Source organism: Armigeres subalbatus, chromosome 2 (assembly GCF_024139115.2).
Source record: "Armigeres subalbatus isolate Guangzhou_Male chromosome 2, GZ_Asu_2, whole genome shotgun sequence".
Lineage (NCBI taxonomy): Eukaryota > Metazoa > Arthropoda > Insecta > Diptera > Culicidae > Armigeres > Armigeres subalbatus.
The window spans coordinates 215,761,798-215,789,036 of record NC_085140.1 but is presented as its reverse complement, the minus strand read 5'-3'; the positions used below and the strand labels follow the sequence as shown (position 1 = coordinate 215,789,036).

Below are 27,239 nucleotides of genomic sequence, written 5' to 3'. Positions count from 1 at the left end.
CATAAAAAAATAAACTTTTCATACAAAAAGTATTACGAGGGGGAGTATGCATGGGGTTTAATTTAGTGTTACATAGTTTGTGAACGAACCCCTACGCTTATAGGAGGTTGCCTGAAGTGTGACGATCCATACAAAATTATTATTCATACAAAAAGTGTGCCTTAGGGGGAGGGGAAATTCAAAACAATATTTTTTTGCATTACGTAATGAATAGATCGTAGAATTTGAGTGGTTCTTAAAAACAGTGGCCTCGCAATCTAAAAAACATCTATTTTATTGAATTTTAATCGTTTTAGCGAAAGTGGAATAAGGGGTTGCCAATAACAATTTATAATTTCCGAAAAAGGTATCTTCACTATCAAATGCCTGCAGCTCATTCCAAATGTAATATCCTCAGTATTCTGTCTTTAATTAAACAGTTGCATATTTTAATAAGAATAAATGGTTCATTTGCAGAGACATCACCATGAGAAGCTTGGCTGCGGGCAACCACTCTTGAAATTTATAAGTCCATAAAACTGACAAATTAGCAAAATAATGAAACTTTCTTCTGCAACGAAAGCGATATGACGGAGATAGCATTGTCGTCAATATATGAATAATAAAATTTCGACGTAACGCAATGTTATTGCCCAGAAGGCATGTTGCATGGGAATATAAATCGATAAATCTTGATACCACTTGAGTGTAGTACGACTCTACGGAAATACTCACAACTGGAAGTGGCGGCCGGCACGCTATGTTGGCGGGAGATTTTTGGTTTTCCGATATCGCTTCAGGATTTTGGAACGTGTAGACGGTTAGTGCCGGCCGCTGATGGCCTTTTTCGTATGCTGACGATATTGTGTGCGGTCGATCGGCGGAGGTGCTGCCGTCCTGCGTATGCGGTGGCCACGTCGAAACCGCATGTGACTGACTAGCGAGTGTGGATGCCTTAAAATATGGTTAGATTGAATATAACAATTATTTTTACATAAATTATAACGATTTGAAATAGTAACGATAAAGATAGGAAACAATTCTAAAAGCAAATATCTAAATAAAAACTAAATTAACCTGTGAAGTTAAAGCTGGCGAAGAACAAAATCCGCTATCACTAGATTCACCTGGTTTCAAACGTATCGCCGGAGAGTACTAAAAACGGAAGATAAAAAATAAACATAAACTAAATCAATCAACTAAACAAGACAACGCATTTTAAAGAAAAAATTACTGGCTGTAACACATAAAACATTCTAGTAACACATGCGTATTTGACAACCAAGCCATCAAGAACCGTAAATCTACATACCTGCGATAGAGATCTTTGGAATTGGTGCCCAGGGGAACCACTACTGCTGCTGTTGATGGAGCTGATTGAACATACGGAACTTTTTCGAGATCCTAACGAGTTCGAGCAAGCTCCCTGAGAATTTGACCCACCTGGTGAGTCCGGGTAAAGATTAATATTCGTTTTTGACTCAAGAATAAGCTCTTCCGAAGCTTGGGGCAGGACTGTTGGATCTTTCGTGACTACTGCTATTATTTGCATTGCTTCCTGTAAAGTTTTATTAATATAATCATTAGTGCTGAAGCAAACATCAGTTACATAATTGACCGTATGATCCAAAAACCTACTTGCAGGTGACTTAGTTCTGACATCACTTCACACTCTTCGTGCACCACGGGCTGTAGCATATTTACAAAGGTGCAGTAACGTGACCGCTCTTCGACCATGATGGAGCGGAGCGACTTCCGTTCGACCTCCTCGAGCTCACTCCGCCTCAGCGTCACGTCCTGCATGGAAGACTCCACCAGAATGTGCAAATTATCGGTTTGACCCTTCTTGGCTTTCTTCTGCAATCGCAGTGTATCACTGGAGCGTTTTTTCAGCTCGGCCCGGCAGCGTTTGTATTCTTTGGCATGATCTTTATCTATGATGGCTACCTGTTTCTTCCAGTCTTCCAGTTTCTCCTGCAGCGGCACAATCAAGCAGTCCATGATGGCAGCGGTGAAGGTTTTCATCCGCGTTTCGACTGCCTTGTGCCGCAAGCATACCCGTGTCAGTGCGGTACCAATTTCTTTGGTGGCACCTGTTGATAAAAAGAAAGTAACATAGTTTTTTTTGTAAATTCAAGCATTTTCCATATTTATAAGGGTGAATTCTGATATAAGTTGCTAAACAGTTGTTTAAAATAATATCAATCAATAACAGTTCACATTCGAGTTGTAATTAGGTTCCCCTTCTTCATCTCGGAGCTCTCATATTCATCATATAAAAAAAGGAAAGCCATGTTTCTCATTGATTTTTCGAATTTAAACACGCATGTATGCTAAAAGAAACGATGATCAGTATTTTTGTGTATTAATTCTAATTGATCTCAGAATGAAATTTGTCGTTTCTGTAACATGGAACGTGAAACCTCGAAGCATCTGCTTTGCAGTTGTGATGCATTGTCAAGTATAGATCTAAATTTCAAAATAGTGGCTTTATGCAACCAGGAGAATTTGGATTGCAATTCCTGGAAAGGTAGTGGGTTTTATTAATTCTTCTCAGGTTGTTTACTTTATGGTGATAATTATCAACTACAATGGTGATCAACCTACAAGATGCGAATAGTTAATAGTAATCAAAGGTATACCACAAAAGTTCAACTCAATGGACGCAGTGGTTCTACGCCCCAACAAAAAAATGATCACAAACTGTATCGTATCCCAAATTGCATTGTTCCTAATTAGGTTCATTTGCAGGTATAACTTTTCTAAACAAAATCATCTCATTATTTGCTATTAATTCAAATAAAAAGCTTCGAATGTTAATATCTACCAAATTTAAAATATCATAATTCTTGCTTTTTCGTTTTTTGTGCTTTGCCTCCTAAATTTGTAAGAATTTAACATTATTATTTGGGAAGAGATACGATTCCTTTTCGCAGTTTTCCACTTTATCGTTAACGTAATTTCGACTAGAGCCCTCATATACTCTGATTTTGACCCGAAACTGCCACAACATTGTCTCTGTTTAGAAATTGTTCGTACAGCTTTCTAATCCAAATTTAATTGTTGCTCATGGTTCTTTAAACCTACTATAAAGTATTCACGGAATTCGGTGAACCAAAATCTTATTTGTGGCTCATTGTGGTCTCGGTCTCGGCGGTCTCGAGATTCGCCAAAAAATTTCCGCATGAGGCTTTAAAAACAGTCTGATCCATTTCAACTGGGAACGTCATAATTAAATGAGATGGGCTGTTTGAATCTATTTGTGTGCATCGGATATCCTTTCTTGACTTGACATTGCCCAGCTATCATTTGACAATTCATCGTTTAACATTAGCTGAAAAAACAGTGTTTTGATAGGATGAGTTAAAAAAAGTAGACAGAATTCCGTTTGCCCTGGCCGGTTGAAACTTCCACATTTCGCTATTTACGTGGCTTTATCTACATTTTCTTAATCATGTATTATCGAGCGGAATTCTTGGCATCCTTCCTACAAACCCAAAGAACAGAATAAACAACGAGTAGATTTTGATGTACCCTTACACCGACCAAGTTGTTTATCACATTTGAGCATTCAAAATAGGCAAAACAATTAATGTGCAATGTAATACACTAGAATGTTAACTGTTAGAACTTGTAATGCTGCTTCGTTTAAAATTTAGAGCTAATATTTATAAAGAGACGCTTAAATATTATGAAAGACGTTTTTGACAAGTGAGTTAAAAAAAAGTTAAAATTGCGGCTGTAATGAACATCAAAATTCGTTTAAATTTACACAGTTTTTCGCTCAAAATGACGTTGGTATCCATTTCAAAAAGTCGTTTGATGCGGTTTTACAGAACACGAATGACATTTAGTATTATAACAAAACATTGAGTAATTGTGAACTTTGAGCTTGATTGACTGCCCGTAGTTACTACTCCATTATGACCAGATCAGCTGTTCTTGCACAGAGAATCAACACAAGTTTGGCTTGAGACTAGCACGTATCGTCAATGTACAAAGTACTGGTGATCTCATTTGTTAGGTCATACTGGCGCCTGCCACGTCAGAATGCAAGTCAATGTAGGGAAGAGGAAGGAAATTATGATGCAATCACTCGCCCACTGCAAGCCGAATATACCTCTGCACTTGCCACGAGTTCATACGGAATTTGTTGGATTTGTTTGGGTTTAGGTTCAACAAAGAGTCAGAGGTCCGTCTTGGTTAACGAGCTGCCAAATGTAATAGATAGGAGAAAGCAACTTTTTTTATTTCTTCTTTATTTGTTCGACACTCTGTGTTACTTAACCGCTACTGTGCCAAGATCTACTGTGGTATTCTGCTGTACAGAATCCACACAGAATCTATTTTTAGATTTCCATTACTATTATCGTTGTCGTTGCCAGTCCATCTCATCGTGAGTCCATTGTGTCCGTTTGTCCATTTCGTGCATCCTATGATCGTTGCATTGTTCGACTGACGAGGGTTTGGTGGAGGGGCTGGGAATCGAGTCCATGACCATTCGCTTGTAAGGCGAACGTGTAGCCAACTACGCTACGAGACCCCCCGAGAAAGCAACTTATGTAATTTCTAATTGGATTTAGGACACTAGGCTTTTTAGCTCATGTCCAAATCTAGTCGCTACTGAGGAGTTCAGTGCGTGTTGGCTCTTGTTTCGGACGGCAGAACGATCGCGTGATTTGCCGAAATTTTGTGTTTTGCATTGCGCGGCCGGTAATAAAGTTAATTAGTTCAGTGCGTGTTGGCTCTTGTTTCGGACGGCAGAACGATCGCGTGATTTGCCGAAATTTTGTGTTTTGCATTGCGCGGCCGGTAATAAAGTTAATTAGTTCAGTGCGTGTTGGCTCTTGTTTCGGACGGCAGAACGATCGCGCGATTTGCCGAAATTTTGTGTTTTGTTTTGTTTTTCCTTAGGACGGTTCGTAAGTAAATTGATGAATATATTTTATTATTTTTACAGCATATACTGTTATTGACAAACGCTCTATATTGTCGAATAGAGCTCCCTATTATTCACCTTTCCCACTAACACAAATTTTCCTTCCCGAGACATCTATGAAGGTAGTATGGGTTCTCTGCATCTTCACTAGTAGATGTTGAACTAACATTCCTTCCCTTCCTTCCGTGATTGTAAGGACGTGGCCAGGTATACAACTGCTACTGTATAGGAAAAGGTACTAATCCCAAGTACCAATTTGCGACAATATACAGTAGATTGCTCAATTGAGCATTGTATAGCCACCCACGATTTGTCACATATGCTATGCTATGCTATGCTATGTCCAAATCTAGTCGCTACTGTTGGAATAGTCAAGTTGAAGGTGTAGGATAGAATGGAACGGACCCGGGATTGAACTCACGACATCCTACGTATGAGGCAGAAGCAGTAACCATATGACTATCAAGCCCGTTTATAACAAAACATTGAGTTAGGTTAAATAGAGATTTGATTTAAAGTTAATTTTCAGATGATGTGGAAAGATATGAGAACTTGAAACAAAACCGCGTCGACTAAAATTTAATTCCATTAACTTTATTAATTTCTTAGTCTGTTGACTCAAGAACGATTTATTATTTACATAACCGACGTTTCGGCCAATTGGTTTTGGCCTCTCTCAATGGTCGATGTATGTATAGACACATTCTGGATAAGGTGGGAGTGCGGTACGTCGCGTTGGAGTGAGGGACCCGACATAAAGTGGAACGCTATAGAAGGAAAAGCAGGCAGCATACCCGCCACTTTCAGGAGAAGCTAAGGTAAAATGCTCAATAGTGAATGGAATTTCAAAGAAAAAAGTTTATATTATGCTGTAATAATGCAAATATGGCTGGAGGGTTTATTGGTTGGGGGTCCACTGTGATCAGTATACCCTACATCGCCTAAAAGAAGCGGATTGCGATGCAATGGAACAGCTGTGCCGTGCTCAAGAAACGCGCAAATTCTGTCAGAAGCTCAACACATACATACCGCAATGGTTTCGTGCCGCGATTCGAGATGTGCTGGAATAAGGATGGGAGCATCTTAACGGATGAACCTGTGGTGATCGAAAGGTGGAAGCAGCACTTCGAAGAACATTTATATGGTGCTGAGAGTACAGGCAGTGAGAATCAAGACGACTACGTCAGTTCAATGGATGATGGACACCAACCAACCCCCCTTCTCCCCTTGATGGAAGTTAAGGATGCCAGCTAAATAAAGAAAAAGCTACTACCAATGATGATTTCAGAGCTGAACTCATCAAAATGGGCACGGAAAAGCTGATCACTTTCTGCACAGACTGAATCTGAGAAACCGAACAGCTACCAAAGGAGTGCACGTAGAGTTATGGAAAATCATGGACAAGAACAGCTTTCCCGAGATGCTTACAATACTGATAAAAGCAACGTTGGACGGGAATCTTATAAAACTGTTTTTTTTTATTGAACTTTCGTGCCTGTTGCTCAATATTGCGCTAGAAGGTGTCCTGCGAAGGGCCGGGGTACGATTTTCAACAATTCCAGTCAATTTGTTTATTTCGCGGAATATATGGACATTGTTGGCCGATAATTTGTTAAGGTGACAAAACTGTACAATATACACTCGCCTGAAACGTGAAGCAACAGAAGCTGGACTGGTAGTGAATGCTTCGAAGACAAAGTATTGTGTATTGTGGCGTCAAATTGTTGATTCCGTGTTATTTAGATGTTTAGATGTTAGCTAAATAAACTAATTGAAACACTATCAGTAACATTACCATAGCAGTAGAATATTTCTAAAGTACAGGGGTTAGACAAAAAGGTTAAGATAGGCAAAATTTTGTCGAAGTTCAAATCAGCATAACTTTGCGTAGAATGATCCGATTTCGATGAAACCGGGACCTTTGGACGCGGAAACTCTTCTAGTATACTGTTCCCCTGCAAAACCTCAGATTGGCTCTTGGCCACCGGAGATGTTCCGGGTTTTCCGAGGATATGTTAAAAATGCATTTTTTCTTCTGCTTGTCGTTTTATCTGACGTTTACTGCCATCATGATTTATACTCTCACTGAAAACTAGAACTAATAAGCTGACCAATGCTGGCTGCAGATCGAAAATTCGTTTGGTATACGCAAAGATATGGCCATTTTCGTAAAATCGGTACGGGATTGGCCATACACCCTGACCAAATGTCACTTTCGCAGAACACCCGGAACCTGTTACAAATTGGCCAGAGAATCTTACAGTCACCATAATGTATCTTTAGTAAAGATCCTATATTCATCGTCTTGGGAAAACATGAATTTTGACACCCATATATGCATAGTTCCAGACGGTGCCGAAACCGGCCCCTCCTGGAAGGTCCTTGGAACCTGCTATAAGGGTGGCAGTGGACACTATCATTCTGGAAATGTTTCTGTAATCATCGTCTCGCAAAGCCATGAACATAGATACTCATATTTGCATTATTGCGATCTGTTATCATTTCATCAAGTTCCCGGAACCGTTTTCACGGAAATGGCCATATCTCTACGTAGTTTTGATGGATTCTCGATCTACAGCCACCATTGGCCGGCATATTACTTCTAGTTTTTGGAGAAAGCATAAAACATGATGAAAGTAAACGTCACATAAAATGACAAGCAGTGGAAAAAATGCATTTTGAACATACCTTTGGAAAACCCGGAACATCTACGGTGGCCATGGACCAATCTTAGGTTTCATTTTCATTTTTTGTATCAATGCACAGGTAAAAAGTGAGGTTACGCGACGCCACTGGGTTAAACTTTAACGCAATGTGCCCCTTGATTTAAATAAAAAATATACGTTTTTCCATACTAATTTCCGTACAAACTTCAAATCAGGCCCCAACTTTGCATAGTTGTTTGGGACCCAGAATGGTTTCGAAAAACTAATTGATTTGAAAAAATGACCATAACGTCCCACTCTTATAGATATGGCCAAAGCACTGAACATATTTTCATTGTTGTGGCCTTTCAAAATTCAAAAACAGTTTCATGGATATCTCATAAATTTGTCCATTGATCTGTAACATTCACATATCAATCAACTCTAAACTGGTTCTACTTTTCGTAACCATAATAAAATATAGTAATATGCGTCCATGTAGAAAATAGAAGGGATGAAAAGATAACACATTTTACTAGTTGTGTTATTAGAATACCCTTTTGAAAAGCGGCGGTACCCGTTATTATGATCTCAAATGTTATGTTTGATTTTTCTCAAAATTTTGGTGTTGAATCTTGTATTTGATTATCTGAAATAAGTCATTATTGCAAGCAATACAAGATTGTCTCCTCGACTGATAATATTCCGTAGACTTATCAAAAAGCAATTATTTACCAAGCATCTGTCTGTGTTTTAACCATTGTGTATTTACCAATCATCTGTACGATTTATTAATGCACTTACATGTGTACTGTGCTGTATGTGTGCTTACAAAAGAAACCGCAATCACTACTTTACGACCAGTCAGTACGCATCAATTTCAATGCACCTCAAAATACGTGTTCCGTGATTGAGAATCATAAATAATCTATTATTATGCTTTCATAGCCGACCGCCATGATCGGTTTTGAATGCGATTCAGCATTATTGTCAACGTAAACTTTCCCCGAATCGAATGCGCTCTTTCAGAAAGCACACAAAGACTAACTGTTTCTGTTTGCACAAGGGAAAAATTAATTTCAAAAGTCTCAAAGTTGTACCGACATTGGCGTTCCGACATAACGACGAAATGATTGTGCATCCTCTGCGGTATGTGACCCTTCCATTGATTGCTGTTTACCCTAGCGCTGTATGTTATCGTTCATAGATTGATCACTGATGACGGGCTAGGTGGTATTGGATTTGAATAATGGAGTTGTAAATGCTCTCGCTGTATGTTAACATGGTGAATTGCCGTGTAGCAATTGTTTCTATAAAGCCATCTATCGGTCTATAGCTTTGTTGCTTTAATGATATGACCAATGCTATACGATGCTTCGAATCAAATGTGCTTTAACTTTATTTGCAAGAGATAAACATGGCTCCGAACATTTTATATCATATATCAATAGATTCAATTAGACAAATTTATGCAATCGTTTGTAATTTTTTACCTTTTTGATACTTTATAACCTTGCAAAGTGCACCATCGCTTCTAAGTTGATTCACTAGGTAATAAAAATAATCAATTTAATATCCCATTATGCTATTTTGTAAACCACCTAGAATCACAATTGTTTAGAATACAACTTTTAGGATTTATTGTAGTTACTTTGAGCAAATAAAATTATTACTAACATTACTAACTTTATACACTTGATTCGAAGCTTTCTATACAATTTGAAATAACTTATGTATACAAACATTTTAAGATAAAAATAATATATAAGCATAGCATAGTCTACAATCTAGTAGATTGGACACTACTAGTGATACTCATGTTTACAATCTCCATGCAGATATTTAAAGATAATATATTCACCAGTTACTGACATTATTGTTTTAAAAAAATACAATCATTTTAATATCTACCGTGGCTACATCCGGTACATATCGCAGCCTAATCATTGACATTGTCAATCGTGAAACATAAGTTGTATAAGCTTATAGTGAACAAAAGATCCAAACCTGATGTTGTGACGACGATAGTCACACTTTCATTCCTCATTATATCAAATTGAGTAACTGGAGATTACGATCACGGGTTTTATTTTATGCTCCCTATCGTAAATCTATGATTAGTATGGTCAACCGAGTGACACGAAAAGACAAAACGAAACCAATCTAATTTTAATGTCATAAAACTAATAATGCTTGATTTGAATATCAAACTAGTTCGCTTGAAGGTTGTTTTTGGCTACCGTTTGAGGTGCTTGGCGCGAGCACCACTTTAATTAATCGGCTTTCTCCTCCTTTAAGCGCATGACTTGATATTTCTTTCCCACTCTCAATGATGATGCATATATCACATGTTCTGCAGCTTGTTGCGAAATTTGACAGGGTCATCATAAGATTTGACTTTGGTTTCATAAAGTTGTGATTAAACCGTGCATATTTAGTGGCGCCTTCATTCAGCAATAACAAATTCAGCTAAAGATGCAGTCAGGTCCCGCCATCGTCAAATTGAATTTATTCATCAACCTACAACTCAATCATGGCCCCGATAGGACTCAATGAGAAGAAGATTAACTATGACCAAATAAATCAAAACAACATAAATAATCACGCTGCTATCTGTGCAAGACTGCGAGGACGCGACCGCGCTACAATTTGAGCGGCTTCGTTAAAGTTGGAACATGGAGAAAACGGAGCTCTCATCATGTGTTGGCTCATTTAAAGTCGCAGCCAGCGTTCAAAGCGGCGGCATTAAATTGATATGCGGGAAGGCTTTGTCGTCACATCACCCATATCATGGTCCACTGATCCCGTCGTTGTTGTTAGCCTCTGGACGTTGCACGGTGGCTCCACAACAATCTACGGTGTCTGATGCAGGGCAATAGAAACACAAAGCTAACCAATGATTTATTAATAACAATGTATTCGCGCATTTAATGCATGTAAACAGGGGCAAGAACTTTCACCATGCTCATCGCTCACGGCTATTGGTAGCATCTACTTAATGTCTTATATGAATCCATCAAATTGTGGATGACTACGGAACATGCACTCTAATTGGTAGTTTAGATGGAACACTCCAGATAGCATACACTTCGTTTCGTAGGTGAAATTTTTAAATAAATGTTGACCAATTTAGCATGACTACTTCTCAATAGAACTGGCGATCAAAGTAGGGCAAGGTGGGACTTGATCCCTTGCGTTAGTTGTTTAAAATGTTTTAACATTGTATAACAAGCAGTAGTCAGCAGTGACGTCTCGTAATTCCACAACAAATATTGATGTTTTGTCAGACTAAACTTAAGCGGAAATTATCAGAATCGATGTAGCCAATTCAAATCTTAATTGAGATTACAATCAGTTTTTTTTCATGCGGTCGGAATTTACTAAATTCTCGGTTAACCTGAACTTTCACAGCTTTTTAAATACCACCTTAATTTTCTTCGATTTTTTGCGAATTAATTCGTTGGGTAAACTTATTGTTTCATTGGCGCTAAAGGTCTTAATCGACTAAAATTAAAAACTGGGTGTATTATATAAAGTACAAAATAAGAATTTTTGAAAAAGGTAGCTTGAAATTATGGAATAACCACTGAACTGAGGATTGAATTGATAGTCGTTCGATAAAACCCTAGGTGTGCGAGAAATTCAAATATATAAAATGTAAATATAAATCAAAGAATAATCGGTCGATAAATGATTTTTTTTTCAACTGTTACTTCACACACAAAACATATTTATATGTAAAGCAATCAAATTTAAATAAAACTGTGATGCGATTGTCAGTAAGCAATGGCTTGCACTGGCCCCTTTTTGTTGATGACAATAAAACAATTGATGTAATCAATAACCATCCACTATGGAAGCCCATGAATGCATTTTCGCGTTGGTAATGACGGATATCCGTGTTTTAACACCTCACAATCAGCCAAGAACACTTTTATGCGCCGTATTACAGACGCACAGAGACATAAATTGCATTTGGAACTAACGGATGAACCGAATAGAGAAGGGGTGTGATTATGTTTTAAATACGGGTCAACTCATGAACAAACTACAATTTAATTAATAATTTTGTTGGTTTAATTTTAGAAAGCGTAGTCAACTGACTTGAAAAAAGCCTGATGATGTTTCACATATATATTAGAATATTTCATACGGCCTTATTCACCAATTGATATCGATCAATACTTGCCTAGCGTGTTTGAAGCTAATCTCACAAAACCTACATCAATCCATATCTTTGCGAGCGAGGGTAAATGTTTGCACAAAATTGGCTTGCACGAAAGAGACTAACAAATCGATGGGAAAACAATGAAAATGAAAAACGATTAACAGTACAAATCACCGAAACCCCTTTCTCTTTCCATTGAGCTCTCATCGTGATAGTTATTTGTGGTTGATTGGTCATTTGGGTGCACGATTCGTAAAAAAAAGTATCTCTCTGATTAGTATCAGACAACTTTTGTTTGACGTTAATTGGCAGGGCAATAAGTTTTGCAGTCATTATTTAACAAGAAATGTTTCCTAATTGTACAAATATATTATACCCAATTATGAGGAAGCCACGGCCACTCGTTTGTTGGAAATTCACTCGGAGTTGCGTGTCATTTCTCAAACATGAAAAAATAACGATATTGTATCAATTGATTTCTTAAATGAGAACTCTCATCATCTGCGAACCAAGGGATTATTTTTACCTGAATCATCCCAAAAGCTAACTTTTGATAGATGGATAGGCCAATTGTTCTACTTCTTATTTTTCTTCAATGGTTTTACATTCCAAATGGAACTTAGCTCAACTTAGAAATCAACTTAGAATATCTGTACAACTAAATTAATGTATTTAAGGACAAGAAAACTAAATTACAAGAGACATTTTTGAACGATTTAGTTTTTCGACCTATAGACTGTTTTTTGGATTTTTCATTGTTTTCAGTTGTATCAATAATATTGTAATAGGGTATATGGATCAAGTTTTAGCCTAATATGCTGCGTTTAAGCTAGTTTATCGTTATTAATCTTTATATATTGCAGTTTCAACCAAATTTCTTCCACCAGCCGGCTTGCTTACTTTTGGTTTTGACGCCAAACAGCAAAAAACGACGAAGAATGTCCACAATATTTCATTTAAACCAGCGAAAGTCGCGAGCGAAATGGACAAAATGTTGACCCATTGTCCCCCAACACGGATCTCAAATGAATGTTTTTTCAGCCTACTTGGGAGGAGTGATTGTTGGTTTCGAACATACAAAAGATAAAGATGGGTTGCTGTTTATTTATATTACACGCCATTTTACTAGCGCTGAATAAAGGCAGCATTCAAACAAATGGAGAAAATCAAAACATCTTATTTATTTAGGATTCTAATTGGTTGCATATAAAATACTTCCACACTAACTGTGAGAGTATATTCTAGATTCCCCCAATAGCACGCTTACTAAGGACATGCTAACTAAAATCCTATTATATGATTCGATTATTTTCCAAATATTTGGCATATTTTCAAGACAACAAGTTCAGAAAAAATGAAAACTGTCTTAAAAGCTACAATTGCAAAAAGGATATATGTCATGTTGTGCACTCAAAAAATTGCATATGTTAATTATTAGCTGCCGCATAATTTTGAAATTCACTGCTAGTTGAAACCATGGCAGTTGAGTTGCTCTCGCAGTGCGATACTCTCAAAGATTTTTTTTACAAAACATAAACAATGCTTTAGGTGGGAATGTTGCACAACGCACTACTGAAGAAAATTATAAAACTTATTCTAGGCAATTACTCGCTTGGTGTTTTGCATAAACAGTAAGAACTACTACCTACTACCTAATATTATTACGTCACCAATAATAATTAGGTACAATGATTGGATGCTTGTTTTCAACTCTGACTGAATTGAAGTTTCATGTTTGGTGAGTGCGTTTGTGAATCCTCTCACGAATTTCAACCGCCCGGGTTGAAAAAACAAACATTTTTGCAATTCCGAATCATAATTTGTACCTGGTTTATAGTTCGAAATTGAGTGATAAAATGGCTTATTTTTTCATACCAACGGAATGGGTGTTGGAATGATCTTGCAACTCAAATTGGTTGCAAAAAATCCATTATAACACTCATTTGGGTATTATACCACCCAAAAAACCAATATCAGACCAGTAGTTACATGATTAAATTTTGCTGTATTAACTTGGATGAGTGTTCAAATATCGTATTCTCTGCGTCGCGTAATAAATTAAATAGCATCATGAAGAGCCATTCAAAAATAACACAACGTTTTAAGGTGTGGGAGTGTGGATTAATCTGTTTTTACAAAGGTATTCAGCAACCTAATCGCAGACATCGGATATTATTTTCGTTAGATTTTAGATTTTAGAGTTTCATTTATACCATAGCGTTCCAAAGTTAGGGGGTCGCGACCCCCTTCCATAAGATTTACACTGGCTGGGGGGTCGCGACCCACCACTTTGGGAAACTATGACCATGACCTATACTAACGTAGTGCTACAAATCGAAAGGGCAAGCCACCATTTGGCTACCGTTGCCCCCAGTATTGTCCCAAAAAGTTTTGGTTAATCGTGTCGCTATACTAATGGAAATTGTGAAATGAAAGCGATAGCTAACATAGTGTGGTTGTTATCCGTTCATCTAATGTGCGAAATTAGGTAAGTCCATTCAGAAAACTCTTTTATTGAGCAAAAAAAAGCACAGCCTGCCTGTTTAAGTCAACGAAAGATAGCTGCTTAAAACCAAGTCCAAGCGATTTTTCACGCAAGTTTATTGCATTTATCAGTTGAGAAGTTGTTGTTCTATATGCATAATCTCATGCAAAGAAAAAGCATGGATCTTCATCTCATAGCTTCCTTGTTCATCATATCAGCATGTTACAGCTAATATTGCTGATAGGATGAACAAGGAAGCTATGAGATGAAGATCCATGCAATTTCTTTGCATGAGATTATGCATATAGAACAACCCTCCCCTATGCACTATGGGGAAACAGGTGGCCGAAAATCAAAAATGGACTTCTCTGATTCGTAAATTAAGATCATCTACTAGATATAAGCTAATGTTTTGGAAAAAAAACCCCAGAATATCAGTACTTCAATCCATATGGTTATCGAAATATGGGCATCAGTACCAGATGAGGTTATCGCTTCTGCTCGGGTTTCGTCGATTGTTTTGCTAACATATTAAATTAATATGTTAGCAAAACAATCGATGAAACCCGAGCAGAAGCGAAAACCTCATTAACAGTAGTTGGTGTGAACTTAGTGTGCATAAGAGGGGAAATACCAAAAAAGCTATAACAAAATTTTATATTTTATTAACCAAACAAATAATAAATTTGTTATGCTTTTGTAATTGTAATAACAGAGTATTATTGAGTTATTTCCTTGTGCTCAGGACTTGATGCTCAGATTAGATGAATTTGTTACAGTGAGATGGAGATGGGAGTGGTTTCTCTGAATATTGTCACTAAAAAAATTACTCAAAGAAGTTTTTGTTAGTTTTTTTTTCGTTTTTAGGAAAACTAATATTTGATAAACTGCTATTTCCGATTAGAACAATTAACGTGGATGGGAAAGTACCAAAATGTCACTTTTGTATTTGCTTACCTTTAGAGTTTGTAGCAGCATCGGCGATTTTCTGGAATGCTTCCAAGTATACCGCTAACGCCTGTATTGCAGCTCTGAAACGGAAAATGAAACATAAAAAAATTAAGCTATATCTGTATGTAGATTAATGGTGCGTTATCGAAAAATTTCACTGAGTGAAAATAAAAATAAATATTGTAAATCAGATGTCATAAATTTTGTGGAATTTTGTGAACAAACAACGGAAAGAATCTGATCTTCCTTCGACAATGACGTTACACGGTGAGGACGCTTCATCTCCTAAGGACATTTGCCGTCTTTTTTCGTTGAAGTTCTCTGACGTTTTCATCGACGAGCAGCTGCCCGACGCTGAAATTACTTTCGCAGCGAATAATGTCCCACTGTTCGGTCAAGCACTGTGCAATATCAACATCGACGCCAAAATGATTTCGACTGCAGCTTCACGACTCAAGCTTTCATTTAACCCCGGCCCCGATGATGTCCCCTCTGCATTCCTGAAGAAACACATTTCTAGTTTGCTAACACCTCTGGCTTGCTCTGTTTAGGTTATCTATCTCCAATGGCCACTTTCCTTCATGCTGGAAGACTGCTAACATGTTTCCTGTTTTCAAAAAAATGAAATAGACGGGACGTGGATAACTATTGAGGAATAACGTCTCTGAGCTCCATTTCAAAGCTGTTCGAACTTGTAATCATGGAACCTCTGCTTTCTCACTGCAAACATTATTTGTCCGAAGACCAACATGGGTTTACGATCGGCCGCTCCACCACCTCTAACTTGTTGTGCCTCACTTCATATATTACGGAATGCATGAATGACAGGGCGCAAACGGACGTAATATATACCGACTTATCCGCCGCCTTCGACAAGCTGAACCACTCTATCGCTATAGCAAAACTCCAAAGGCTTGGAATATGTGGTTCTTTCTTAGAATGGCTCCGTACATACATGACTGGACGCCGGCTGTCGGTCTCCATCGGCGGATGCACATCCGTCGATTTCCCGGCTTCATCGGGAATACCACGAGGAAGCCACCTAGGACCGCTGATTTTCTTACTATACTTCAATGACGTAAACTTCATAATTAAATGTCCAAGGATTTCATACGCTGACGATTTGAAGATGTTCCTCCGGATCAACTCGATAAACGATTGTCGCTTTTTGCAGAATCAACTACTATTATTTTCTGGCTGGTGTTCCATCAACCGAATGGTGGTCAACCCGATAAAATGCTCTGTGATTACGTTCTCCCGGAAAAAATAACCAATTAATTTCGATTATAAGCTACTTGACTCCACGATCGAACGGAGGACGCAGGTCAAAGATTTGGGGATTATCCTCGACTCCCAACTTACGTACTAGCTGCGCATCACATATGTCGTAGACAAGGCTTCCAGAGCGTTAGGATTTATCTTTCGCACTACAAAGGTCTTTTCCGATATTTATTGTCTGAAGTCCTTGTACTCCTCGCTGGTACATTCTATACTGGAATACGGCTCCGCAGTTTGGAACCCGAACTATAACAACGGTTCCGACAGAATCGAGTCGATTCCCACGTTTCGCACTACGTTAACTTCCATGGAGGGATCCACAACGTCTTCCAAGCTATGAATCGCCTGGTCAGTTGATACATTTGGAATCGCTTCGACACCGTAGGGAGACAAATCGAGTTCTTCTAATTGCTGACATCTTGCAAGGCCGAATTGACTGTAGCTCTATCCTGAATCAAATTAGCATCAACGTCCGTCCCAGAGCACTACGAATCGGCGCAATGCTAAGAATGCCTTTCAGCCGAACTAACTACACAGTTAGTTTCAATTACCGAAGTCGGTAAAATTTTACTGAGTTTTTGAACAGCTGACTTAACTCGGTAATTTTTCAAGTTACCGAAAACCGGTATAGTTGAAAATCTTTCAAATGTCAAAAGCAACCGAGTTAGTCGGTAAATTTTATTACTGTCTTTCTCAGTATTTTTTTTTGTTTACATCGATTTACTGAAACTCTCAGTTAAATATTATTTTATAATATAAATAAATATCCAAAAAAATTGATATTATAAGAAATATTATTTCTATTCATGCAATGTCAGTATCATTGTAATCTATCCTGTCTCATTTCATACTTGGCATATACCTAAAAAAACTTTCTACTGGTGTATGACCGCTCCGATGAATTTGGCACTCCCGGAACAGTTTTCTAAAGATGAACTTCTATTGCGATAGTTTGTTGTTAAGTATAGTAATTGATCCGAATGTTAAATATGTGAAATGAGTCGCTATATCACATGGTTATCCGATGAGTTTCTGTGCAAGAGAGATAACAATCGACATGATTGTGTAAAACCGCATTCTGCCAGCTCAATTCATTGCACGGACCAACAAGTTGGCAAATTAAGTCTTCCCAATATCCAGCTGCTCCACTTTTTCGGTTTCTGATCCTTCGTCGAATTGATTTTCTGGAAGTGATAAATTCATCGGAACAGCTTGCCAGTGGAAAAAATAAAACTTGTCACTTATTTTACTCCCAATGTTTCAGCGCGGAGAAAGTGGCGGGTAAAATGAAAAATTTTGACAGTTCAAATGCATCAGAACTGTATATTTATTAATTACCGAATGACCAGTATACATTTTTACTGACTTTCAATGTTATATCCAGTAAAAGTAACTTATTACTGAAAACTCGGTAATGACTATTACAGTTTCAGTAATTCAGTAGGCTTCTTACTGAATGAACCGTAACATTTTGAAAAATGACGACTTCTTCGGTATTTTTTATGATTTACAGTTTAGATCAGTAAAAATAATTACCGAACAAGAAATTCGTGATTAAGTGTGTACAGCATGCATGGTGCTATCAGCGGGTTGCAGAGAAACTTGAATCGTGTCTCAGCCTTGTTCGACTTTAACAGTCCCCGACAGACGAGGCGCCGCCGTTTCTACCAGTTCTTTTCAGCACAGTAGACTATGTGAAGACTGATATGTTTTTGTAAATTGTTTTAAATGTATAACTTTTAGTTTTGTTTTATATTCGCCCAAATAGTTTTTTTATCACACCATCATTGGGACAAGTTAGTCTGTTGATGGAGCAACAATAAATAAAATAAACGGCCAGCTAATTTATTTGATTGATTTTAGATGCTTTCATACTATAAAAAATAGTTTTTATACCATTATGCAATATGAGACTTTTTATGCTTAATCCAAATGATTTATTCGTAAATATTTGTAAATTTTGATCAACTCTATCAGTTGCTATCAGTTGAAATAAAATGAGTTTAACACGCTATTTGTTTTATTACTCACTCTTATGAACTATTGAAGCGCTTAAATTTTACAAACAAGCGTTATAACTAGTTCTAGTTGTTCTCGTACTGTATTTTTTTTTCCAATTTACAATGACCTTTTTTCATTTTAATTTGTTAATTTGTCTATTTTGTTTAATTATTCTTATTTGAGAAGGTTGTTACGGTTGGTTTTATGTTGTTCGAATAGTTGTAAATATTCGATCGAGTCTGTATCATTTGTGCTATTTTGTGTATGTTTTATTTGTTGATTCAGTGTCTGGACTGAAGAGGAAAGCCTGAAAGTAGGCAATAAAATATTTAGTTGTGATTTGTCCCAAGTTTGTTCCAGACACAGACATCGAATCATTAATGCTAAATGGCATTAATTGATTCGAGGTGCCCAAATAGGATAAGAATCCTGTACAAAGGCTCAGCTATGAATACAGCAAACTAATTGCTGTAGACAAAAAGCGCAATACGCAATAAAAATATATTTGCGGGATTTGTCTGATGGACCAAAATCTCATATGAAACCTCAGCATTTCCCGTAATGGGCACCACCAAGCCGTCTCTCTCAGGGCACCAGGAGAGAACGTGCATTATTTTAATTTGTTATTTGTTACATGTTGATAGTTAATCTTTATGTTGTTTTAAAATAATTGTAACGTGGGGCTTGTTACAAGGTAAATGTATTGCATAACATCTCTAAAAAAGAGCATTTGGTTGATATACACTGATGTCGGTTTTTACGCGGGGGAAACGTACGAGATAAAAAAAACCGCATAATTCACAAAAACAAAAACAACCCGGGCCGGTGTTGAACTTAATCTAGAATTAAAAAAACGCCTTAATAAAGCTTAAAAAAATTAAAAAAAAACGACCCGGCTGAAAACCGCGTACAAAGCGATTTTATACCTACATCCCTCGAATCTTACATTGTTTAAGACAAAGACGGAGACGATAATTTAATCTGTAAATTACAAAAGTTTATTAATTATCCAAAAACTAATTTTATATGTATTCAATCATAGTACAATGTTCTGTGAAAATCTTCTTTGACATGCTAACTACATTCCCTTGCCAAACTGCTCTCAAACGGGCGTTTCGAACCAATTTACTGAACAAAAGTTTTACGGAGGTATATTTTCCTATGTATTTTGGATGATAATAGAGCTTGAGCTTGATGGCCGTGTATTTCGTAGTTGCTACTCCGTGATTGACCAGAACAACCGCAATTGCACAGGGAACCAATGGATGGAAGCATGGGAGTTGCTTTCCAACCTCAATGTGCACAATCCGAGAGCTCTAATATTTTTAATGGTCGATAACGACGCTGGCCACGTCCTCACGGTCTATCGGGGATGGGAAGGAATTGAAGATGCAATCAATATCGCCCACCGCAAGCCGAGCACCTTTGCGCTCGCCACAAGTTCATGCGAAATTTTATTGGAATTTGGGGATTGGGATCTATGGCTGAGGTTTGTCTTGGTTAATGGCCAATGTGATAGTAAGGGTGGGTGGTTTATATTCTAATTGGATGCCGAAACGAGCTTTTTGCTCATTTCGAATTCTAACATTTATCTGCTAGAATTAGTCAAGTTGTATAGAATAGAGGGTAGAAACGGTATGAAAACCCATTTCCAGTTCTAGCGATTGCTGGGACAGGATTAATATATGGAAAGGTACAAAGTAGTACCTCCTGCGTATGATGCAGAAGTGGTAGCCAGAAGTGGTAATAGTATGACCACCAAGTCCATTATTTCCTATATACTTTGGCTGATAAATCACATTAACTTCAAATCAAATGCGTCATCTTATGCAATAACCGATTCAGCTTAATTTTCCGAGAATGATTTACTCACCCAAAGGCAAAATCGTGAGGAGCCCCGAGTAATTAGGCATCTTTTTTTCAGTTTAGTGTCTTAGTTTTCTTAAATGAGTAACTATGAAAAAGATAATAGCATTATATGTACTTTTTAGACCGATACAAATATTTAAAAACCTTCCCCTCCCCCTCCTCGGAATGTTTCGCTCAAAAATAATTTTGAGGATTTTCAAAACATTCTTTTACATACAAATCCGAGGAGTTTTTAGATTTGTTTCATAATAATATTTATTTTTTATTGACCCCCCCCCCTTACATTTCGGAGACCAGAAGGACATAATTTGAATTAAATATTTGTAACGGCCTTATTATCATCAATAAATAAATGAATTATTTAATGAAAAATCGGCTACATCCTTGATACTAGATTCGATTACTGCATTTTGATCGATGATTCATGAATAGAGACACGTTATTGGAACTTGGAATATGATGCAATCAATTGACTCTAATGAATATTATCCTCAGGGAAAGACGAGTTCTTCGTTCAATACATAGGATGACTATACCGGTTTGAAATTCTATTTGAATGTTGTTTAGAAGGATTTAAAATAATTTTAAATTTAAGAATCACTTATTGGATTTTGATACTATTGATACTGATACAGGTTATAAATAAATAAAATAGGGGAACTGTACCGGTTTTGGCCATGTTCCTAATTTGGCCAATTTTGCGAATAACTCCAAAAATAAAGCAATTCGCAAGGGTTTTATTAGTTCCAACAAGAGATATATCACTCGCGCTTCAACGCTGCTTTCAACTGATCAATTATTTTGGAAAAATATGTATTTTTCAAGGTTGGCCAAATTAGGCACTAAGTTGGCCAAAACCGGTGCACTTTCCCTATAAATAAATATCCTAGTAGCTGTACATTATGCAGTATAGTACTTACCGTAAGCAAGCGTGCAGTTTCGTGGCTTTCGCAATAAAATCTTCCCAGAGTGGACTGGAATTCTGAAAAGAATAAAAAACAAGAAATTTAATAAGTATTTGATATATTAAGGGCAGGAACAAAGCTGTTTCATAATTCAAAACATAAAACTTTAGAATACAATTTCCAATCAACTAAATTAGAATTTGCATTTCTTATTTCCGGCAATTATTACCCGTGGTGTAATTATCCCCATCCCTCGTCTGCGCGCTGGAACAAATCTAGAGTACAGAGATGAAGACAATCGTGATGATGTTCTTATTTTGCCACACCAACTGTCTACTTGCTGGAGAGAACACAAGAAGACAGACTACAATAATAACAAACAGTCGCTCTTTTGATGGAACCGAAGGTTGGTGTATCGTTCCCTCGGCGGAGCAACGTGAATGCATTTCTTTATGCAACTTTTATGTTTTAATAAAGGTTCGTTTAAAATAGACAGTGTCGACTACATTCTGAACGTAGCACACGAGAAGATGTAGTATATGGTACCGATCGACGCTGAGAATAACATCTAAATACAAACGCACAATGATGATGGGTAGTGCAGTTGCAGTGCTGATTCTGGTGTACTGATTGCACCTTGCTGTAAAGAGGCAAATCTTCATATTTTCATCTGGTTGTCTCTTCCCGACATGTTTGCGACAGTATCTCCAACAAGTAGTGATGGAATCAAATAAATTTAGTTGTTGATTTTTCATTTTCTAGCTAGATTTAGTATATGTGTGCTAGACAAAAGATCTCATTTGAAAATCAACTGAATATTTATGAGTGTGTTTAGTACAATAGCATAGATATATGCCAATCCGCATTTCACGAATAATGTCTTTCACAAAACCATCTTAGTATGGTATTAGCTATACTTTCAGTTGATACCAGAGTAGGTTGTTATCCGTAGTGCATATAGTGCATATCCAATACCGCAAGCACATAGTTTCATAGAAATGACGCAACCGAGAAAAAATAAATTTGCTAATTAATCGTTCTTCTTATCTTACTCATGCCAGTTGCCTTAACTGGGGTGTTAAAGCTAAAGTTCGTGCAAACAGTCAGCAATATGGTTTTGCTATCACGACTGGCAAATACACGCAAATGCACGATAATCGATAAACACTGCATCATCCAGAGTAAGCAAGCGAATACAAGTTTTTTTTAGATGGACGGTGATTCAAAAAAGTAGTCATATCAGCTCTTTTGCGCAGCATTTTGTGAAACAATCATTTAGCAACTTATAGTTGATGAAGTTTTTCTTTATCTCTATAAGTATAAATAGAGTCCAGAATGTCACAAACAATAAAAAATTGCGTTACATGCATATTCGTCTGAAGAGAAAGGGATTGTTTTCTACTCGAAGACAACTAATATCAATAATAATACAATAAATTTCCTATCATTAGTTTTATATCTCTAATACCGTACAAACGATCGCTTGTCATTAAAAAATAAAAGTAATTTCAGATACGAATGAAACACACAGTAACGAATAACGAAAAAACTGTTGAAAAAATTTACTCAATCCTTTCTACACAGAGTTGCATAAGTTTTGTATACAATAAACATCAAACACGTGTTGAACGCATGACGATCTTGCAACGGTTTCTTAAGACCTGTATCGGATCAAACATGTGAACAGCTTTGTTTACATTCGTTTCCCTTTTCCACAAAAGTTGCTCTTGGTTTATTTTTTCGGATCTCGTTATTCTTTCACAGTTTCGTGATCATACATATCTGCTCTACATATATTGAGAGAGAGAAGAGGAAATTTGATTCTTCAATTAATGGGTCCAGTCTGCACCAAGTTTTCAGTTGTTCTGCTGGGTTGCGCCCACATTGACGGTTGTATTTACTCCCAAAAAAAAAACGATTCGATACTCCGAGGCCAAGTCCAACATTCGCTGAGTGTCAATGACTTCACCATTCGGTCTGATGGTTTTACTGTGTTTAAGTAACGCTTTTTTCCCCTTGCATTTGTGCTTTTGTTTATACACTGGTTCCTAGTTGCTCACCACAGAAAAAAACGTGCAATATCCGTTGATTGAAGGGCAACCCGGGCGGAGGTAAATATTTATTAGAAAACTATTGTTAACTTCACAGCGTTTAGCGTGAAGACAATTATAACATGGTTCCCGCAGATCATATACTTCATTACCAATCAATGTTCACTTTTATGAACATCTCTACTTATTCGATGAAGCAAGCAATTTAAACTGCTGCTAAGTAATGAACATATTATTTCTACAATATGGCAGTTTCTTCAGAAAGTCAGTGTTTCTAGTGATCGACTGTCGAAAAAGAAAGCACAACAAAATTTAATGGCGTGAATAATTGAAACTTTTACAGCGAATTAATTACGTGCTTGACATATGCTTTCAATTCGCACATTTTTTTTTAATTTTAAAACTAGAATAAATAACTGTGCACTGTAATGATTATCTGGTTTTAATTTTAAATTGTGTCACGAATATTTACAGTTGTTTATAGGAAGGAATCAATAGGAAGAAATCACCTATAAAAAAATGCTACAATTAACGTTATTTGGCATAGCTAATGTTAGCAGGAAACGATTTTTTTTATCCTGAATCAATAGTTATTTAATTGTTTTCAATAGTTTCACCATTTTTACACAAAATTCATTTTATTAGCAGTCTGATGCAACCATAAAGTTGTATCAAATTCTGCTTTTTGTTGTTGAAACAATTCGATGAATGTTGGAAGGTGCAAAATTTGATGGAGTTCTGAAGGATAGGGTTAACGAATGTAGAACAACCGTATGATGGTAACATTACTCAAATGTTTCGCTGATTTTTTACGAAATACTTTGTAAATTTTCTGTTGCAGTTATGAATACTTACGATACGAATACTTATAATCCGAAAACATAATCGATTTTTCTTCTACAATTCACATTTTATTTCTGCAAGTACGCTCTTAACAGAACACTTCATGTGTTATGGGAATGCGTCGGTTCTTGTAAAATCTTTTAAATAATCGTTAAAGTAAAAAAAAAACTAATCAATCAACCGGTGATGGTGCCTTTCACGTGCATTATAAAAAATAGTATTTTGGCCATTACTTTTGAGTCCATATTCCGATCTGGCCAATTTTTAATAGGAAACAATGAGACAGAATTCTGCGTCGAATGCAACTTGTTAACGAAAAATGAAGTGACACTTTTGCTTCATTTTGTTGAGGTGACAGACATCATCTCAACTCGTCGAATTGAGTCGATCGGTATATAACACTATGGGTCTCCGGGTCTTCTATAAAAAGTTTGTTTTTGGAGCGATCATATAGCCTTTACGTATACTTAGCAGTGGCGTCGCGTAACTTCACTTTTTACCTGTGATACTTGATACTTGATGTGCTACAGCTCTTCGATGAACCTACGCCGAATGGAGTATCCTTCTCCACTGGACTCGATCCTGGGCCAATCGCTTCCAGTCGCCCTGAACATTGAGTGCCCTCAGGTCCTCTTCAACTGCAAAAAGCCATCGTGTACGCGGCCTTCCACGAAGCCTGCGGCCTCTTCCGGGTTCTCTACCAAATATTATCTTCGCTTGACGTTCTTCCGGCATACGAACAACGTGACCAGCCCACCGTAGTCTGCCGTATTGTAAAAGCTTAATAATATCCAGCCCTTTATACACCTGGTACAATTCGTGATTCATGCGACGCCGCCAGATACCGTTCTCTTGTTTACCGCCGAGTATTGTCCGCAGCACCTTACGCTCAAACACTCCGAGAGCTCTCCGATCAGCCTCCTTTAACGTCCATGTCTCATGGCCGTATAAAGCCACCAGAAGAATCAGAGTAGTATACAGCGCGAGTTTTGTTTTCGTTTGCAGACTACGGGACTTAAGCTGGTTACGAAGTTCATAATAAGCCCTATTTGCAGCTGCAATACGCCTTTTCACCTCGCGGGTAACATCATTATCGCACGTCACTAATGCTCCAAGATACACAAATTCTTCTACTACTTCAAATTTTTCACCATCCAGCACTATTTCGCTACCACCACCACTAATGAACCCACGTTGATTGCCAGCGACCATGTACTTCGTTTTACTGGTATTGATCGTGAGTCCAATCCTCGCTGTCTCCCTCTTAAAAGGCGCAAAAGCTTCTTCCACGGCACGGCGATCAATTCCGATAATATCGATATCGTCCGCAAATCCCAGGAGCATATGCGATTTTGTGATAATGGTACCGCTTCTTTGCACACCAGCTCTCCTAATCGCTCCCTCGAGTGCTATATTGAACAGTAGGTTCGAGAGTGCATCACCCTGCTTTAATCCATCTAAGGTAACAAATTACGTCGATATTTCATCCGCAACCCTTACACTTGATTTCGATCCGTCCAACGTTATACGAATCAGCCGTATCAGTTTCGTCGGAAAACCATGTTCAAGCATAATTTGCCATAATTTATTCCGTTTTACTGAATCGTACGCCGCCTTGAAATCAATAAACAGATGATGTGTCTGCAACGTTAGTCGTGAAATACGAAGGCGCATCATCTGTGGAAGTCGGGCCTACTATGGGCTCCAGAAGAAACTGCGGTCGAAAAAGATTCGCCACCGCACCAAATGTGTCATGTACAAGACGTTAATAAGACCGGTTGTCCTCTACGGACATGAAACATGGACAATGCTCGAGGAGGACTTGCAAGCACTCGGAGTATTCGAGAGACGGGTGCTTAGGACCATCTTTGGCGGTGTGCAAGAAGACGGTGTGTGGCGGCGAAGAATGAACCATGAGCTCGCCCAACTCTACGGCGAACCCAGTATCCAGAAGGTAGCTAAAGCCGGAAGGGTACGATGGGCAGGACATGTTGCAAGAATGCCGGACAGCAACCCTGCAAAGATGGTGTTCGCTTCCGATCCGGCAGGTACGAGACGGCGTGGAGCGCAGCGAGCGAGATGGGCAGACCAGGTGCAGAACGACTTGGCGAGCGTGGGGCGTATCCGAGGATGGAGAGATGCGGCCTCGAACCGTGCATTGTGGCGTCAAATTGTTGATTCAGTGTTATCTGTTTAGATGTTAACTAAATAAATGAATGAATGATGTGTCTGCAAGTTGTACTCCCGGAATTTTTGATCCGTCGTTGAACATTTGATCCGTCGTTGATCGGCCCTCACGAAAACCTGCTTGGTATTCGCGGACGAAGGACTCTTCAAGCGGTCTCAATCTGTTGAACAGAACACGGGACATAATTTTGTACGCCGAATTAAGGAGGGTTATTCCTCCACTCCAGTCTGTGCCCTTTCTTAAAGAAAGGGCAAATGAGGCCGTCTAACCAGCTAGCAGGCATTTCCTCGTCTTCCCATATTTTCGACATAATATGGTGCAGAACTTCATAAAGCTGCTCACTGCCATGTTTGAGAAGTTCAGCCGGGAGCTGGTCCTTCCCCGCAGCCTTATTGTTTTTCAGCTCTTTGACAGATTTTTTAACCTCATCTAGTGTAGGTGACTCCACAGCTTATCCATCGTCGCTAATATTTATTCTGTTCACCGATGCACCGTCACTTCCTCCATTCAACAAAGTCTCGAAGTGTTGCTTCCACCTGGCAGCCACTTAAGTTTTATCTGTCAGCAAATTCCCTTGTTGGTCGTTGCACATGACGGGAGATGGTCTGGCTGTCTTTTTCCGCACGCCATTGACAGACTCATAAAACCTCCGCATATCGTTCTGCTCCATTTTTTCCTGCGCCTCACTAATAACTTGTTCTTCGTACTCCTTTTTCTTCCTGCGGTGGGTTCGTTTTTCGGCTGCTCTTGCTTCCTTGTACCGATCTCTATTCGATCGGGTACCTGACACCAACATCCGGCTTCTGGCAACGTTCTTCTCGCCTGTCACTCTCTGATACTCCACATCGAACCAACCCGTCCTGGGTCGCCTCTGTGCAGTGCCTACCACTTCTCGTGCTGTTGTGCTCACCGCTCCATGGATCGACTCCCATAGATC

The 27,239-nt window shown here is 38.1% G+C and overlaps 1 protein-coding gene across 10 annotated transcripts in view; it reads right to left on the bottom strand.

Moving 5' to 3' along the window:
• Positions 1–27,239, bottom strand: part of LOC134211633 (protein MTSS 2) — a 160,052-nt gene that overhangs the window by 23,869 nt on the left and 108,944 nt on the right. For all 10 annotated transcript variants that reach the window (XR_009979059.1, XM_062688701.1, XM_062688708.1 and 7 more), the window contains 6 exons: positions 21,236–21,297; positions 15,174–15,247; positions 1,618–2,072; positions 1,292–1,537; positions 1,057–1,134; positions 715–933 (listed from right to left, as the gene is read on the bottom strand). Coding sequence is in view for 9 of the 10 variants with exons in the window: in XM_062688701.1 (XP_062544685.1) it covers positions 715–933; positions 1,057–1,134; positions 1,292–1,537; positions 1,618–2,072; positions 15,174–15,247; positions 21,236–21,297 (1,134 nt within the window). In the remaining variant the exon portion in view is untranslated. The remainder of the gene's footprint in view (positions 1–714; positions 934–1,056; positions 1,135–1,291; positions 1,538–1,617; positions 2,073–15,173; positions 15,248–21,235; positions 21,298–27,239) is intronic.